This window comes from Condylostylus longicornis, unplaced genomic scaffold (genome assembly GCF_029603195.1).
Source record: "Condylostylus longicornis isolate FDR11 unplaced genomic scaffold, ASM2960319v2 ptg000004l, whole genome shotgun sequence".
In the NCBI taxonomy this organism is placed as follows: Eukaryota; Metazoa; Arthropoda; class Insecta; order Diptera; family Dolichopodidae; genus Condylostylus; species Condylostylus longicornis.
The window spans coordinates 17,013,630-17,030,728 of record NW_026577973.1 but is presented as its reverse complement, the minus strand read 5'-3'; the positions used below and the strand labels follow the sequence as shown (position 1 = coordinate 17,030,728).

Sequence of the window (17,099 nt, the reverse complement as noted above, 5' to 3'; positions counted from 1 at the left end):
CACTGTAAAACGTACTTGTAGAACAATACAGCTTATAATAATATAATAATGTTTTCGCAAAATGAATGAAAATTCTCTACTAGTTCTATAATAATAATAATGAAAATAATGTGCTATTATACATACATATATGTACTGGTATATGTGTGTGTATTAAAATTGCTTGACCAGCAGTTTATTGTGTATCTAATTCTCATTACATTGTCCTACAGAATGTTCTTAATTCAAATTTATTGTTTTCTCTTGTATATTAACTAAAACAAAAAATCAAAAACGAACAAAAAATGAAAAACATTTAAGAGAAAACTATTGTGTTCCATATATACATACATGTATATATATGTATATAAATATGTATTCATACTTATTACTTACGTATCCATTTTTGAATATGCTACTTCTGTGTTCACATAATACTGATCAACACAAATATGCGTGCATACCCCCTTATGTATAAAAGTATATAATTTATATTAAATTTTGATGATATTACGTACATATGCATGTGTGTATGCACATACATATGTACATACATATTTTTATGTATTATATTACAATATATTTCATTTAATTTGTTTTTTTTTTTTTTGATATTACAGTATCCGAATGCTTTCGGAAACATCATTGATGGTACAGAATGTTGGTAGAAGAGATAAAGGAGTTTATCAGTGCCTAGTCAATAGTCAAAAAGCTAGTGGTCAAGCAATGGCAGAATTGAAATTGGGTGGTATGTATAGTTGTTTTTTCCTTTTTTGGACATTTATATCTGTATGTATGTAATGATATTAAGTCTAAATTTAGATACTTATGTTTGCATATACATACATTTTAAATATAATGATGTAATGTGTGTATGTGTGTGTGTATAACTTCATTATATTTAAATTGGAAAAAAATGTTATTATTATAAAATGTTACATGTAAATATTTTATAGTTATGAAAGATAAAAGTAAATATACTTAAAATATACTCAAAATATATATATATATATATGTATATATATATATATAAAACATAATGTATAAGTAATATTTACTTTTAATATTAATATTTATATAAAAAAAGTATAAGATAAAAATTAGAAGATATGATTTCGGAAAATGGTCAAATATTATACTAGGGGAAAAAAATAATAACATTATATAAATAAATATATTTGAGTACATGCTTATACATACATACATATGTATTTATTTTATAATAAAATTGCATTAAACTTGTGATTATCTATATTTGAACATTGATGTTTAGTACGCTATTTTACTAAATTTATGAACGTATATGAGTAGTTTATTGGTTTGTTATATTATGTGTGTATTCGAAGGACGTACGAGTATAACAGATGGTTAGAAATAGAATACTGTTTTATATTCATTTTACTCTTTTATTTACCTTAAAACTCCATTGTGTACTATTGTACAACAATAATTGAAACTTTATTTTTGTTTAGCGAAACCTAAATTCCTTTTTTTAAAATAAAGTGGTTTTTCTATGGTACATAAAATAGAATATTAAATTACAGGATTTGTAAGAAAATAGAACAATAAAATTCTAAAATTACTAAAATATAATTGATAATAATAATAATATTATTATTTATTAATTTATTTTAGATTAAATAATGTGAAATTTAAGAAATGTTCATTTAAAATTTTTACAATATTGTAATTATTTATTTCATTAAGGCTGTAATGGATTGAAATGATGAAGTTTTAAAACTAATTCAAATCAACTTTTTTTGCACAATTTTTTTTAGAAACCCTCTTAAATCCTTTTGTTTTCTTGTTCTAATTAAAATTGTAATTAAATCTCGTAAGCAATACCGTGGTTAGTAACAGGTTTCAGGTTATTGGTAATAGAAAATAAATTGAGGAAAAACGTACGATATACGTGCGACTATACGAGTTATTGTATGTTAATTGAAAAAATTATTTAAAAATTAGATTTCAAATTATGCAAATAAAGAAATTTTGTATGATTTTAAGCTTAGGAGCGTCCAAACATAAACATGTACTGTTGTACAAGTGTAATATCATTGGTTTTTGATATTATTGATATTTGAGCTTATATTTCTTAAAAATATCAATATATCTTTGCTTATAAAATTCAATAAAACATTGCTTACAATATCAAGGTCCCACAATACAAGGCAGTTGATTGTGGGACTTCAGTACGTATGGCAAATCAAAATAAAAATACTGACGTTTCCAATAAATTTTTTCAACCATAATTTTTTGAATTTACTTTGCATGCCAATTTTTAAATCGTTGAATAAGCAACTTTTAACTGTTTTTTACTTTTACTGCAATTACCTATTATTACATCCAATAATTTACCATTTGTAATTAGTGCGATAGGCTCGGAAACAGAGTAAATAATCGAATAAAATCTACACTTCGAAAAGTTCAATCGAAAGTTTGAACTTTCAATCGAAAAGTTCGCATTCTAAATGAGACTATTATCAAACTAGTTTCAACATTTTTTCCTTGAAAGGTCTCGGAAAAAACCTTAGTTTTGTAGTTTATATTACCAAGCCTTTCTCATATTATCTTTGGTAGGTTTTATAACAACAAGCTGCAATACAGTTAATTTCGTTCATTGGCAAAGTTGTATAAATGCTATTTTATTTGGTGAATGTTTTCAAAGTCCGTGGATGGACCATGTACAGGAGGTACTATTTCCAAGGAGCCAATCTAGCTTATTTTTAATTTCGATCTACGTGCAATAAAAATATACATTTGTACAAAATTTTAAGTTTCTAAGTTATTGCGTTATCAAGTGACAAACTAACGAACGGATGGAAGTAGCTAGATCAGATCGATTAAGAATATGATTTTGAGTTAAAACATAGGTACATATATATGTTAATACCTTATAGGATCGCAATTTGGGGTAGTTACATAAAGGCCATTAGAAATTAAGTATATTACCGTGAATAATATCCAGGCAAGTATAATAAATATGAGTAAGCGTTTTTATTGCCTACGGACCGCGAGGTACTTATGATATAAACTCCCACAGCAGGTATCTTTTTCGAATACATTACGAAATTAATTAAATATTTATATATATGTATGTGATTATAATTTTTGATAAACTAAAATTTAATATAATAAATATTGACCTCAAAAATTTTAATAAAATTTATTATAATATTCCAGCAAATAAAATAAAATTCTGATTTTGCATAACATACATGGTTTCTAATATAAGAATAATTAATATAGCAATATTAATGTACGTATCTATATTCATAGGTACATAAACACGTTTGTGTGGTAATATGTACACATTTATGTATATGTACATATATGTATATCCTTATTTACAATCAATTTTGAATGGTACTGAAAAATATCATTAATTAAATAAATTTTAAATTAAAATTTGGAAATTTTCCTCAATAATCTTTTCTATCTAGGTCATCAAAATAATTTGAATTTATATGTGCTAAATATAAGCTTTCTATACATACATACATTATATGTATAGAAATATGAAAATAAATCAAATAAATATTGTATAATAAATTATTAATTTAAAATTTAATAGAAATAAGAAATTTTAAAAAATCAAAATAAATTTGATCAAAGCATTTTAACTATGTTTGTATGTATTTGCATATATAACGTTATTGAAAAAATTAAGAAATCTTTAGATTAAGTTTCTAATTCTTTTACTCATTGAAGTGAGAGTATTATATATAAGTGCTTTAGAATTTATTAATAATATTTTATGAGATAAACTTCAAAAATTTAAAATGGTTGCGATTTTTTTTGGGAATGCCTTAATTTCAAAAGTTAAAATGACTCGAATTACAATATGAAAATTCAATTCAGTAAAAATTGTTTTTGAAACAAACTTTCTAAATAAAATTTCGCATTAAAGAAAAATTTGGGCATGTACTGAATAATTTTTGGATAAACCTAAGTTTCTAACTTAAACAGGCATTCCTGAAATTGTCACTTTCAAATTGGTTTTGAAACACACATGAGACTTTGTCAAAATAAAGAGCTTGTAAACACAAATATTGCTATATTGTGTTGATTTAGAAAATTCTATAGATTCGTAATATTGCCAGTTTGGCAACAATATTTGAAGGTATTAAAAATTTATTACAAAATACAGAATTTAGAATCAAAATGACGCAATCACATTCTTAATTGAAATACCAAACATTTTTTGAACTAGTTTCGTTTATGTTGTTCAAAAAATTGACAATTTCTTCTTGAAAAATTGCTTGAATTGAATTAAATTTTGCTCTATCGGATTATAGATTCAAATTAGGAGAATATACAAAATATTGTTGAATTTCAATTTTATGGTAAACCGACTCAGCTCTATGTTCACCCTATTATTTAGTTTAAATTTGCCTTATCGTCACAAATTGGATTCTTAATTTAAAGTTATCGAATATCTATAAAAATTTGGATATTCAGAAAAGTTGAAGTTCTGTTTAGTTTTATGGTGGTCAGTTTGTAGTTGAAAATATTAAATTATACCAAAAACTTGTTTAATATTTTGCCTAGATTCATGATATACTCGATGAACTCGTAAGAGTTGAAACATTATTTAAAATTCATTTTCATCATAGACTTAGAGTTAACATAGTCTGCTTCTGAAATATTAAATTAAACGCATGAATGTGTACCAGGAAATTTTAATATGATATAGTTGCAATCTGCCAATGCGGCTGTCATTTTATTTTTTATTTTTTTTTTGGTTTATACCTACATTATTATGTATGTATGTACAATACATTATATTCTGTTTGAATAGTTAAATAAATAAAATGCAAATCATTTTAATTAATTTGTCTATATATTTTGACCACAATTGAAAATTTTCTGAAAATTAGGAATTTTTCTCATACCTAATAAATAATCTTTCAAATTTCAATTAATATCATTTGAATAATGTTGAAAAATCAATTGTTATAATAAATGTACAGGTAGTATGTTTGTATGTTATTAGACATAATACCACAAAAAAAATTGTTAATTCTAAAAGTTATGAAATTTCTGGATACAATTTGCATGATAATCAAATAATTTCAATGGTATGATAAATTTGTAATTAGGTTCGTAACGCTACTCTAGGATCTTGAAAAGGATTTTTGAAAGGATATTATACTAAATGAATTTTATTCAATTTAAGTTTTGATTAAAGAAACTATCATTTTACACAAGTATTCTAAAACCTATTAGAATTTTCATAAAACTAAAAAACGATTTTCTTTTAGTAAATAAAATATTTTACGAGGCGTAACACTGATCTATGTATAAATTGCCACAGAACACGTCAATCCATATGCCCATAATTTGTTTTGGCCCATGCGAAATTCAAGAAAGTTTGAGTTAATTAGAACCCAAACCTCGAATGCACTTAGTTATCTTACAAAGTGACTGGTTTTTTTCATTGAGGAATAAAACTTTATGAGCGTGAAATGCCACTCTTGTTGGGAGCATTCCATAATACGAACTGTACGAACAAATACTCAATGCAATGGACAATGCTTAATGAATGATAATTTCCCAAATTTGTATATTCGTAGATACCTCTGAGTTATTTTGACCAACAATAAAAATTCTCCATATTTCAAAGTGAAGTGTGAGTGAATCAAATAAGTTAATTATTAAATTAGAAATACCCCATTTCTAATTTATAGTGCGAAAGAATTATTGAAGCGAAAAAACATATTTTTAATTAATGAATTAAGTCAGTTGTGGTTTAAATGCAAATTGATTTTCCTAATGAAAATAAATTCTTTAGTTAATTAGTTTCCATTAAATATTCAATTAAATTTAATTTATCTTAAAATTCAAATTTCCTTTCATTAATTAACTTTTACTTAATTATATGTAAAATTCTTAATAATTGAAGTGATAACATTTTTATTATTTACACAATTTCATGTAAAATGTTTATGTAAATGTTTTTCGAATAGCTGCAAATACCTCTAATGTTCTTCATTTTGAAACGAGTGCAAATTCAGTTTCTATAGACAAACATTGCAATGCTATATGTGCCGTAGTAGACTTGTGACTCACTTAATAAAACAATCATTTGTAAAAATTGTAAAAATTCGGAGTACATTTTATTAGGATGATAGTTATTTGAAAAATAATTGCCTACTTACCTTAATATTATACTATTAGAACTCTTTCTCTAAATTATGCTAAGTTTACAACTAAGTGGTCGTTGCAATGGCAAACACAAATCTGTAAAATTATAGTTTTGGGATATTGCAAAAATAAATTTGAACCTATCGTTTGAAATGTGTACTTTCGCTGTATTTCGCAATTCAGTTTGGTTTTGGGTCCAGTAAACCTTCTCAAAATAAAGAGCTTACACACGCAAATATTGCTATTTTGAGTTAATTTTGCAAATTCTATAGGTTCGTAATGTTGCCAGTTTGGGGACGATTCCCAAATGAAATATGCTCACTTCATCTTTAATAAGTTTTATAAATACTATTTATTACTTCAGTTATTTTGTGTTTTATATGAGAGTTCCTCATTCAAAACTTTAAAGTCATTTAATTTCCACTTCACAATATTCAAAATAGAAATAAAATAGATCACCACTATAAGTACTTTAAAACCATTTCTAAAAACCTTTTACATTAAGGTATACAGGTACAAACCAATGTCTTTAAAAAAATTTCCAAAATGCTATCACAAAGACTATTAAAAACATATTTTTTTTCTCAATAAAATTCCTGTAGATTAAAATAATTTATTATGGAATCCATTTAAAAATATAAGAGCTAGAATATTTCAATAATTTAATAACAGTTTTCATAAGTGTTTATCCCACAATAATGATTCAAATGAAATTATTATTCCAATTATGAAGAAAATCGAAAAGAATTTTTTGCTTTCGTAAATCAATTTATAATTTATTCTTCACATATGAGAAACAGAATATCTTTGAAAGGATATAGAATTAAAATATAATGAAATGTTTTTGTTTGTTCATAATATCCTTTTGTATTTTTAAAGAATTCCATATTTTATTTTAGAGTGTCCTTATATATTTTAAGATGCAAAAAGCTTGTATTATTATATTGAAATAAAATATAATGATTTGAGTTTTCCAGTATATTTAGAACAAATAAATGCTTTTTCAAGTTTTTGAATGTTAGTCCTCCTAACATCGAAATTGCAATAATTGCGTATTGATACACGATTCAACAGTTCAGTATTTACAAGCTATAGTATTATATTGAGTAACACAGTATTAAACCAATTTGAGTAGGATCCATTGATAAACGCTTTGAATGATGCAAATTTCATTTACAAAATCGTAAAAATATCATTTCAACAAAAAGTATGCTCGAACAACATGTTAACGTATATCGAACAAGTTTGAATTCAATAATAGTTTTATAAACTCTTCTTTATCCAAAAATTTTACATGATAAGTTTTGATTGTGGGACATAAATAGACGTGAGCGCAATTAATTTATCAATTGAAATTCTTAATTATTTGAAATATGGCACATTTTTCTTATAATTTTAAGCGGCGATGAAATTAATTTTCATAATTCCAAAGAACTGACAAACTTTTGAAAACATATGAATGCTTGACAATCAGTTTTAAATCTGTACATGCCAACTGGAATCGATAAGAAATTATCAAAATTTAAATTTTCACAGAGGCCAATTTTATTATTAAAGTTATTTAAGTTCTATGTTAGAAATGCAAACGCAAAACTAATTTTTATCTGAATGTACTTAGTATTTTTTGGATTAACATAGTTAATATTGACTAAAATATAAACTTCGTAATACATCTACATACTTTCATCATATTTTACATAATTTACTAAATACAAAATTTTTAGGAAAAGTACTTGTAAGAAATTCTTTTTTTAAGTATGATTTTTTAAATTTTTTGCAATAACATCATGGAATTTTTTTCTTTTAGATACTGTACCGGAATTAATATATACATTTATTGAACAAAATGTTCGTCCTGGACCACATATATCACTTAAATGTTCTGCAAGTGGATCACCACCGCCTCAAGTAAATATAAAATATAAATTAAAATAAAATAAATAAATTTTATGTTTTTGTAATTTTTTTCATTTCTAAAAAAAAATTTTATTTATCGCTTTTCTTTGTTAAATTTTATAACACCTGGTTTCTCGAACCTTTTGGGTGCGTAACCATTTAAGATCACATAGCCTAAATATTACAGGGTTGTAGAAAAAGCTTTGTATGTACTTGAATGTTGTTTTTGCACATAGGTATAACAAATAAAACTCAATCGAAACAGCAAATCTTTAATATGCCAAAATTTACTGTAGTAGCTAGAAAAAATTTTGTTTCAGTTGTAAAACTGCTAAAGAAGTATATAACAATAATGTGATCTTATTTAAATATCACGAGTTTGGTCATTGATTTTTGACAGAAATCTGCAGCCGTTCTTCCTGAATGCATTATTTTTTCTTTTTTTTGGTTTCATTGTAAATGTTATTTTGCATTCAAGTTAGTTTTATCCGTTTTCGAATAGATATCAGCGCTACTTCGTACTAAAATTACTGATAAATTCTTGAATAATGCATGCGAAAAACATTACTCTTTTGATTGTTACCTTTACTCTTTATAACCCATTCAGGTTGAAACGCTAAAGCAATTACGGGGACTGTGAAAACTTAATTTTCCGGTGTTATTAAAATTTATGCGACAATTTACGCCTACAAAATTCTCTTTGTAAAGGTCCGGAAATTAATAATTTGGTAAGAATAGAAGTCTAAAGGCAGTATAATAAATTGGGTTGCATGTAAATTACTTGTTTCTGCTGATTGAGGAATATTTCATTCGTTCACTAACTCGAATTTGGGTTTATGCTCTAAAAACATTCTGGTTCAATATTTTTTGGCAAGAAAAATTAGTATATTTTGATTTATCCTTTCTCAGCATATTAATAACTTTATCCTTATGTTAGAGATCACAAAAATATATTCTTGCGATAAACGGGTCGCGAAGCACAAATGTTACACAGTCCATAACATTATTTATAGATAGTTTTATTGTTCTGGTTTTCGTAAATGTGTCCAAGAAATTTTTAAATTCACAAGGTCTGTAAGCTTGGCTTGCTTGTAGAATAAGTATATAAAGTGCTATATGAATGTATAATTGCTGGAGTTGTATTGAAATCAAGTTTTAACATTATTGCTTCAGAGGCTGTGATGGGTTTATAGAAGATTTTGCATTGATTTTCTTCAAAATAGATTTTTGACAAATAAAGAACGTTTTAAAATAGGTCCTTTTTATTTTGATAATTATGAATATATTAAATAAGAATCCCGAAGTGCTATAATTAAGAATGATTCTTTTTTCTGATTCTCAATTCATGCTATATTGGAACTTTCTAAAAGTTTTCCCACAAACTCGTTTTTCTATGTAAGATTTTACCGTGTGGAATGGTTCAACAATTTAATTTTTTTTTCTTTCAAGTGTTCGGAATTACATAAAATATATTTATTTTATAATGTAATGCTTTAGAACAAAAAAATAAAAGTAATCCATTTCATAAAATAGAATAATTTCCTTTCTGTACAATTTTATGATCCTTGAAATTGATACTTGAAAATGAAAATTTTTCAATTTTATTTGAAGAGAGATTCCGTTGCAAATCCTTATTTCTTTTTGTTTCCTTGCTTCCTTTAACATACACATTACTTACGTGTATGAAAGAAAAGAGAATTCCCTTTCCAGCAATGAAATTATTTTCAAAAAGAAAGGTATTGTGTACATTCTGTCAGAATAAATGGTAGATCGAATAGCAAAACTCAGTTATACACACATTAAATGCAAATGCTTTTATTCGAAGATATTGCAATGCGGTCGATTACGTTGTGCTCTCATCATTTGTGTATGTTTTATTCTATACTTATATTATAATTTACAGTATGTTAAGATCCTTATAAGTTATAACATTTAATTTTTTCCTTTTCCTCATAAATACTTGAATTGTATTATAAATAATGGAAAAATTGATAACTTGTTATTTTTATTTTATTTTTACATTTATTTACAGTTCTCTTGGCTTTTGGATTCTCAACCAATAATCGACATTTCAATGCATTTAAGAGTAGCCATTGGGCAATTTGTTGACACAAATGGTGATGTAATAAGTCACTTAAATATATCGCATGTTAGACCAGATGATGGCGGTTTATATAAATGTATTGCTTCAAATACAATGGGAAATGTTGAGCATTCGGCCCGCTTAAATGTTTATGGTAACTATGCGTAATAATTTTTTGAAATAATAGTATTAATGTTTTAAATTACAAATTGATCTAAGAATTTTTATAAAACAATTCTCGTAGTTGAATTGGGCGGAACTGCCGAATTGTGTGTTTTTGTTCAAAATTTTATAAAATTGGAATGCAAACCGTATAATGTTAAAGAAATTTCATAATGCTCTTAATATTAAGAAAATTTTAAATTCTAAAGTTAAAGATTTTAGATTACGCCGATGCATAAAAGAACATAGCGGAAGCTATGTTTTACCTCTTAGTAAAGAGAGTTAAATGAATGCAACAAAATTATTGCCATTACCGAAACATTAGCTTTGTTTGTTGTGAAGATTTTTTGCGCAGAAATTATTCAATAAACATAAAATTCTAAAATTTATAATCAAGAGTTTATAAATTTCTTTTAAAAAAGTGTTCATTCTGACCTACATTTTTTACCATAAAATTCTTCTAAAAAACCAAACATCTATACAGCCCTATCTAAAAAAAATATAAATTTGAGTCAAACCAATGGTTTGTAATGAAACCCTTTTGCTTCCATAAGTTAAGATAATGCTTTTAAAAACAATCTAGCTACGTGCTATATTATTAAAATAACTTTCATACCTGTGGGTCTTTCAATCATATTTCAGAGATTGCATACATTTAGGATGAAAAATGTAGGCATTCTTTGAAATAAGACAAAACAAATATTTAGAGTTGCGTTAATATAATTATATTTTTTAATGGTAAGGAATTTGCCATTAAAAATATAATGCATTTATAAAAATTCGGAAAAACTTGCAGTTGCGGAAATATGAAGTGCCGAAAATTAAAATTTTTCAAATTTCGAAAAGCGATAACTTGAAAGGGGGTGGAGGTGGAAAAAAGCTTTCTTGCAACGAAATTATAAAATTTGTAAGTGTCAAAAGCTGCTAAAATTTTAAATTGCTACAACCAGCGGTCTAGAAGGAAAACGATATCAGAAATTTGGAAAAAAACAGATTTTAGATAACGGTAAATTTTAACGGCCATTTTGTTTTTAAAAAGTTAACAGCTATGGTATGCGTGGTAGAAAAAACCAGCCACTCTTTTTCTGCGTTTGTAAAATTAGAAAAATGCTTTTAGTTTCGCTGCAATAAATAATCAAAAAATGGCATTTTTATAGTGTTGTGGTACTGTAACTTTTAGAGGGAGAGAGATAGTCAAAAATTTTCTTCTACTGAAATAAGTTTCTAGTAAAGATCCATGTGCATATGCAATTTCAGTTTTTTAATATTCAAGAGTGCAGATGTTTTGCAAATATGTCCACGGACGGACGGATGGGCGGAATGAGTGAAAATAATAAGCAATTTTTTTCAAAATTTTTGGAAAAGTGCTAAAAATCAAGAACACAAACCATTATTTTTAAAGAAATGTTAGTTATTTTCCCTTTGCAGTTTATTTCAAAAAGGATTTTCTATTTTGATAAATTTATATGCCAACAAAATATTAAAATTTAATTCACTTATTTTAGGATTATAAGTTAAATTATAGAAAATCCTATGCATTTCATCTTTCTTTGGTTGGAAGGAATAATTAATTTATTAAAATTCTAAATGAATTGATCTCTAAATAAATGGATTAAATAAAATCAATATTATATAATATAGGACAGCATTGCAAATAGCAATGTTAGCAAAATTTTCTATCAAATTGAAATTTTGCTAGAAAACCTTATAAAAAGATGGATTTTTGAAAATTTTTAGAGAATTTGAGGAGATTTTCAATATAATTTTGTGTTAGAATGGTATTTAAAATTTTATTGGTAGAGAGAATAATAGTGAAAAAAATGCGAGAGTGTGGTAGAATAAATGCAAATGTGTGTGTTATAGTTTTAATAAATTTACAGAAATAATGAATTAATTTTAAAATTGAAATTCGGTTTACTGATACCTGAAAAACCTTGTACCTAAAAATTGTGACCTTTTGAGTTTTTGAAACGAGTTTATTTGAGTTTTTATGTAAAATTTACACGACATGGAGGAGAAATATCAAATATTTTATTGTAATTATTGAAATTATTATGAAAATCTTAATTTTTATAATTAAATCTGCATTTTTTTCAATAAAATAATTTTAATTATTTTATTTCTTCAATTAGTTTGAAGCGATAATAGTTGCTTGCAATTAAGTTGTTCTTCTTCAATTCTTCAAAAATTGCATACTTTTGGGTTTCCTTTGATTATTAATGCAGTGTAAATTTGAAAATTTCGGAAGAAAAATATTAAAAATATTTTTTAAAATATATTAAAATCCTGATGCAAACAATACTTATTGTGTAATACATTTTTTTTTTAGTATTCATCAAAAAACTTCATTTTATTTTAAAAAATATTATGTAAATCATTATTAATGTTGCAATTCCATATATATATATATGTGCATGTATTGCAGTCTATTGTTATATATATTTGATATATTCGATATAAATAGGCATCACTGTTCAATTTACATACATGCGTATACATAATATGAAGTTTTTGTAATGAATATAAATTAAAATGTACATATAGATGATAAAATATCAGGCATAAAACTTTTTGGTATCCTGATTCTGCAATTCAAATTTGAATAATATATGGTATGTATGTGTGCAAGAGTGTGTTCATAGTACATTTTGCATATAAATTATGTATATTTTTTTCTTGTATGTTGTACTTTTGTAGACTATTGACATAGAAATAATACATTCTCACAAATAATCCTTGTACATTATTGTACATGCAAAATTTATATAAGACAATTTCTAACGATCAAATCAATTTGTATTGATTTTGGACCGTAACTTTTTTGTGTTAAAGTTTTCTCGGTTTAATGTTAACAAAGAAAAAAATTTCACTTATATATTTTGGAAATGTAGAATATAAAATATTTGAATTTAGAAGAAGGTTCTAATGAAAATTTTACGTGATCGCACAAGAACGTTTGTATACAAAATATTAATTTAGTGTTTAGACTAACTTATCCTTTACGAATCTGATTTCTACCAAATAAAAGGTGAAAACATTTTGTTTATATTTTGAAAATTTAAAATATGTCAGGTTGTATTGTGTTATTATTATAATTGTTGAATAATTCGTAGTGCACCTAAAAGTATGCAATTTTCAATATAAAACAGCTTAAATTTTGCACGCTGTTTTTTATCAAAATCAATTGGAAAAATCGAAAAATCAAAACCTAACATAAATAGAACACCTAACAAACCGCCAAATATTAAGCAAATACTGCAGCAGCACTGAATTTCATGTTTACATAATAAGAATACCCTCGTTGAAAGTCAACAAACGGGAAAATTTTATATTCGATTCTATGCAAAGTTTATGTATGGAAATTTTGATATAGATTAATAGTAATAGAATGAAAGCAATTTGTCCATAAAAAAAAATTCAAACATCAATATTGCATACAACAGAATTCGTAAATACATGTGTACATACAATAGTATTCGAGCATCGACCAGCTCCCAGTTGTTTTCTTTTTGTTAACAGGATAAAGCAAAATTGTAATTTAACTGGGATTTATTTATCTTGATAGTTCATTTTAATGAGATACATATACATACATAAAGATATACACTTGTGCATTATATAAATGCCTATTTAAACACACATAATACATGCACTTTAGTTTGATGTATACGTTAACCAAAAAAAAAAAAATCATCAATTTTACTAACACATTCAATCACAATTCAAATATTGCGAGAGTACATGTGATCTATACCCAAATTTATATTTTTGTACTGCAACTTTGATGTCGGCATCAGAAATAAATTTTTTCCCATTTTTGGTAATTTTATTTTTGGTAGTGCATTTACAGTAAAACTGATAGTAAATAAAAAAAATATTGGAATTAAAAGGATATTTGCAATTTTTGCGATTCAATAAAAATTCTAATGCAAGAAGAATCAATAAACAGATTCAAAAAAAATTCCTCTTCTATTTCAAATATTCTGTCAATTATTTTATTAGAACATTGTAGTTTTATAAAATTCAATTTATTAGCGAAATTTCTTAAAAAGCACGGCAATGTTTACATTAAAAATTATTTTAATGCTTTGATTTAAAAAAGCAAACAAGAATATAGAAATGAACTCTTCGTTCCAACATTAATTAAAAATTTATACAGTAAAATTATAGTAGATTTAAGAGTTGATTAATATCGTACGTAAATTTTAGATTGTTTTAGAAAATTTTTATAATCGGAACTATAATTTTAAACAAATTTATTCAGCCATTGCTGCCAGGCTTCATTTTTATATTAAAACTAAATTAACCTTAGTGTTTATACTCAAACCAGTAACTTTATTTCGTACACTTAATATAACACGAGTTTGTGTTTAAGTTTTTTAAGAAAATACATAAGAGTAGGAGAAAATACATAAGATTCGGTAGAAAAACAGAGACAATTGCAATAAATAAAAATCTAGTATAATACTACAACTAAAATTAAGTCAGGCGGTTTGTTTTCTGATAGTTGGCCATTTATAATTAACAACGACTTTTTCTGTTATGATAAATGTGTATAACCACAAATTGGTCATGAAATTATATAATCTGTATGAGATTTGTGGCTATAAAGCAATTTCAAACGAATACTGGCAATAATTCTTTCTTGTGGAAGGATGTTTTAGGCATTAACAGAAATTACGTTTTTGTTTAGTTGTACTAGATTGATATCTATCTGGCAGTGGACTCGCTTTCTCCATTTGATAATTCTATTTTAGATTTTAATCTATCCCACTTCTGTGGTTAAAATTTTTCATAATTTTAATCGCAACTATGTTTTATTCTAAATATACTGCATAAGCAATCGAAGCAACACTTTTCAATATATTGAAAAAAAAAGTTCAACTATAAAAACAAGGTTCTCTTGTAGTTATCTGCAAGGACATTTACGAAATAATTTGTCCAAATTGCCGACATTCACTTTTGTGCAAGAATCATTTTTAAACCATAAACGAACTGAATTTTTACAGCAGCAAACGTAAAATACCCAATATAATTCTAACGTCTTTAAAGATGTAGTAGAATTAAGAGTTTTGGAAAGAGTAAAAACAACTTAAAGCGTGAACTTTTCAAGTTCCTAATGCAAATTATCCAAATTCAATGCGATTAATGAGATTATTGCTAAATTCTACCGAATCCGCGATCATGCAAGACTGTATGATTTTGAAAATATTTTATAAATTCGATGAATTGCTCAAAGGGATACTTTTAAAAATTAATTAACATAAATTACATTCTTCTTTTTGCTTCCCAAATCTGTTGCCCATTGATGTTATATGAAAGCTGCCCTAAAGTGCACTTGCCTCTATTTGTCTTTCCACATAATACTTTTGTTCGTATTCAATTTGTAAGAAAATTGCGTTAAAAATATTTTGAATTGGTTTGTAATTGAAATGAAATTAAGCCTCGCCATTTAGAAGACACCAATTTTCTAATTTAAGTTTTTCTATGCTTAAAACAAGTGGCACATATTTTTTAAATTGGAAATAAAAAATTCAATTTATATTTTTATAAAATTCTTAAAAACAACCAAAATATTTAATAATAATTGATTTTTTTTTTGCGAATAATATTATTTGATGTACATACATATATATATGTATGTAGATAATTGAAATTTAAAGCTTATAATCCTTTAAATTATTTATAATTTGACAGTTATTTTTTGTAAATAAATTTTAAAGAATTTTCACATGATTTTTAAAATATTTGACATGAAATATGGAATATCAATTTCCTCCCTTATTTCCTGGCACTTAATAAAAATTTCAATTAATATAAAACCAATAAAATCATAATATGTATAAGTATTTATACTCATATCCTTGCATAATAATTTATGTATGTAAGTATATGTGTACATAAACAAATATACGCATTCGAATGAATGTCATATTGTTTACCACAAATAAACATAATTGACATTTTCAAGAATTATTTATATTTTTGTTAAATGATTGTTTATAATTAAAAGCCAAATGCAATAAAGCATCCTTGAACTTTAATTATGAATTCAAGTCATTTTTAATTTACTGATTTTCCTTTACATATGTATACCTACCATATAAAAATACTGTTTACGAAAACAATGGTACATACATAAACATTTCGTTATAACTGTAGTTTAATTTTTGTTTTTATTATTGTTTTTCTTGTTTATTGTTAATAAAAATTTTCTGAATTAAAAAAAAAAAAAAAAATTTGTTTTTGAATCTTTTTTTTTTTTTGTTGTTGTTTGTTTGCATTTGAATCCTTTGATCTGAATGTTTTCCATTGTATCAATGATTATTTTAATTTTCCTTACAGGTCCGCCATATGTTAGAGCAGTTGGTCCGATAAAAGCAGTTGCTGGAGATGATATTATAATTCATTGCCCATTTTCTGGTTATCCAATAGAGAAAATACGTTGGGAAAAAGGACACCAGGAATTAACATCAAGTAAGGAATACGAAAAAGAGGATGAAGTAGAGAAAAGAGAGAAGAGAAAAGAAGAAAAAAGAAAAATATTCTAGACGAATTTTTCATTATCGTTATTATTTGGTTGTTGGCCATTTTTCTTTCTCATTTTTATTTCGACAATTTTTATTTTTTCATTCTTTTTATTTTAGTTCGTCTTATTTCGTAGTTTCCTTGGTTTGAATTTTTTTTTTCATTGTTCAAAATCTTTTAACATTTTATTTCTCGATTTCATTATCAGTTTAATTTCAATTTCATTTCGTTCCGTTCCTCTCATTTTTGATTTTTTTCTCATGTCTACAATTTTTCCGTTAGATTTTATTCTTATTTTTTAATT

The 17,099-nt window shown here is 25.2% G+C and overlaps 1 protein-coding gene across 2 annotated transcripts in view; it reads left to right on the top strand.

Moving 5' to 3' along the window:
• LOC129614583 (cell adhesion molecule Dscam2) overlaps positions 1-17,099 on the top strand; it is a 155,239-nt gene that overhangs the window by 90,340 nt on the left and 47,800 nt on the right. For both annotated transcript variants that reach the window (XM_055529286.1, XM_055529295.1), the window contains exons 10-13: positions 600-727; positions 7,934-8,034; positions 10,055-10,259; positions 16,613-16,744. In XM_055529286.1, the coding sequence (XP_055385261.1) occupies positions 600-727; positions 7,934-8,034; positions 10,055-10,259; positions 16,613-16,744 (566 nt within the window). The remainder of the gene's footprint in view (positions 1-599; positions 728-7,933; positions 8,035-10,054; positions 10,260-16,612; positions 16,745-17,099) is intronic.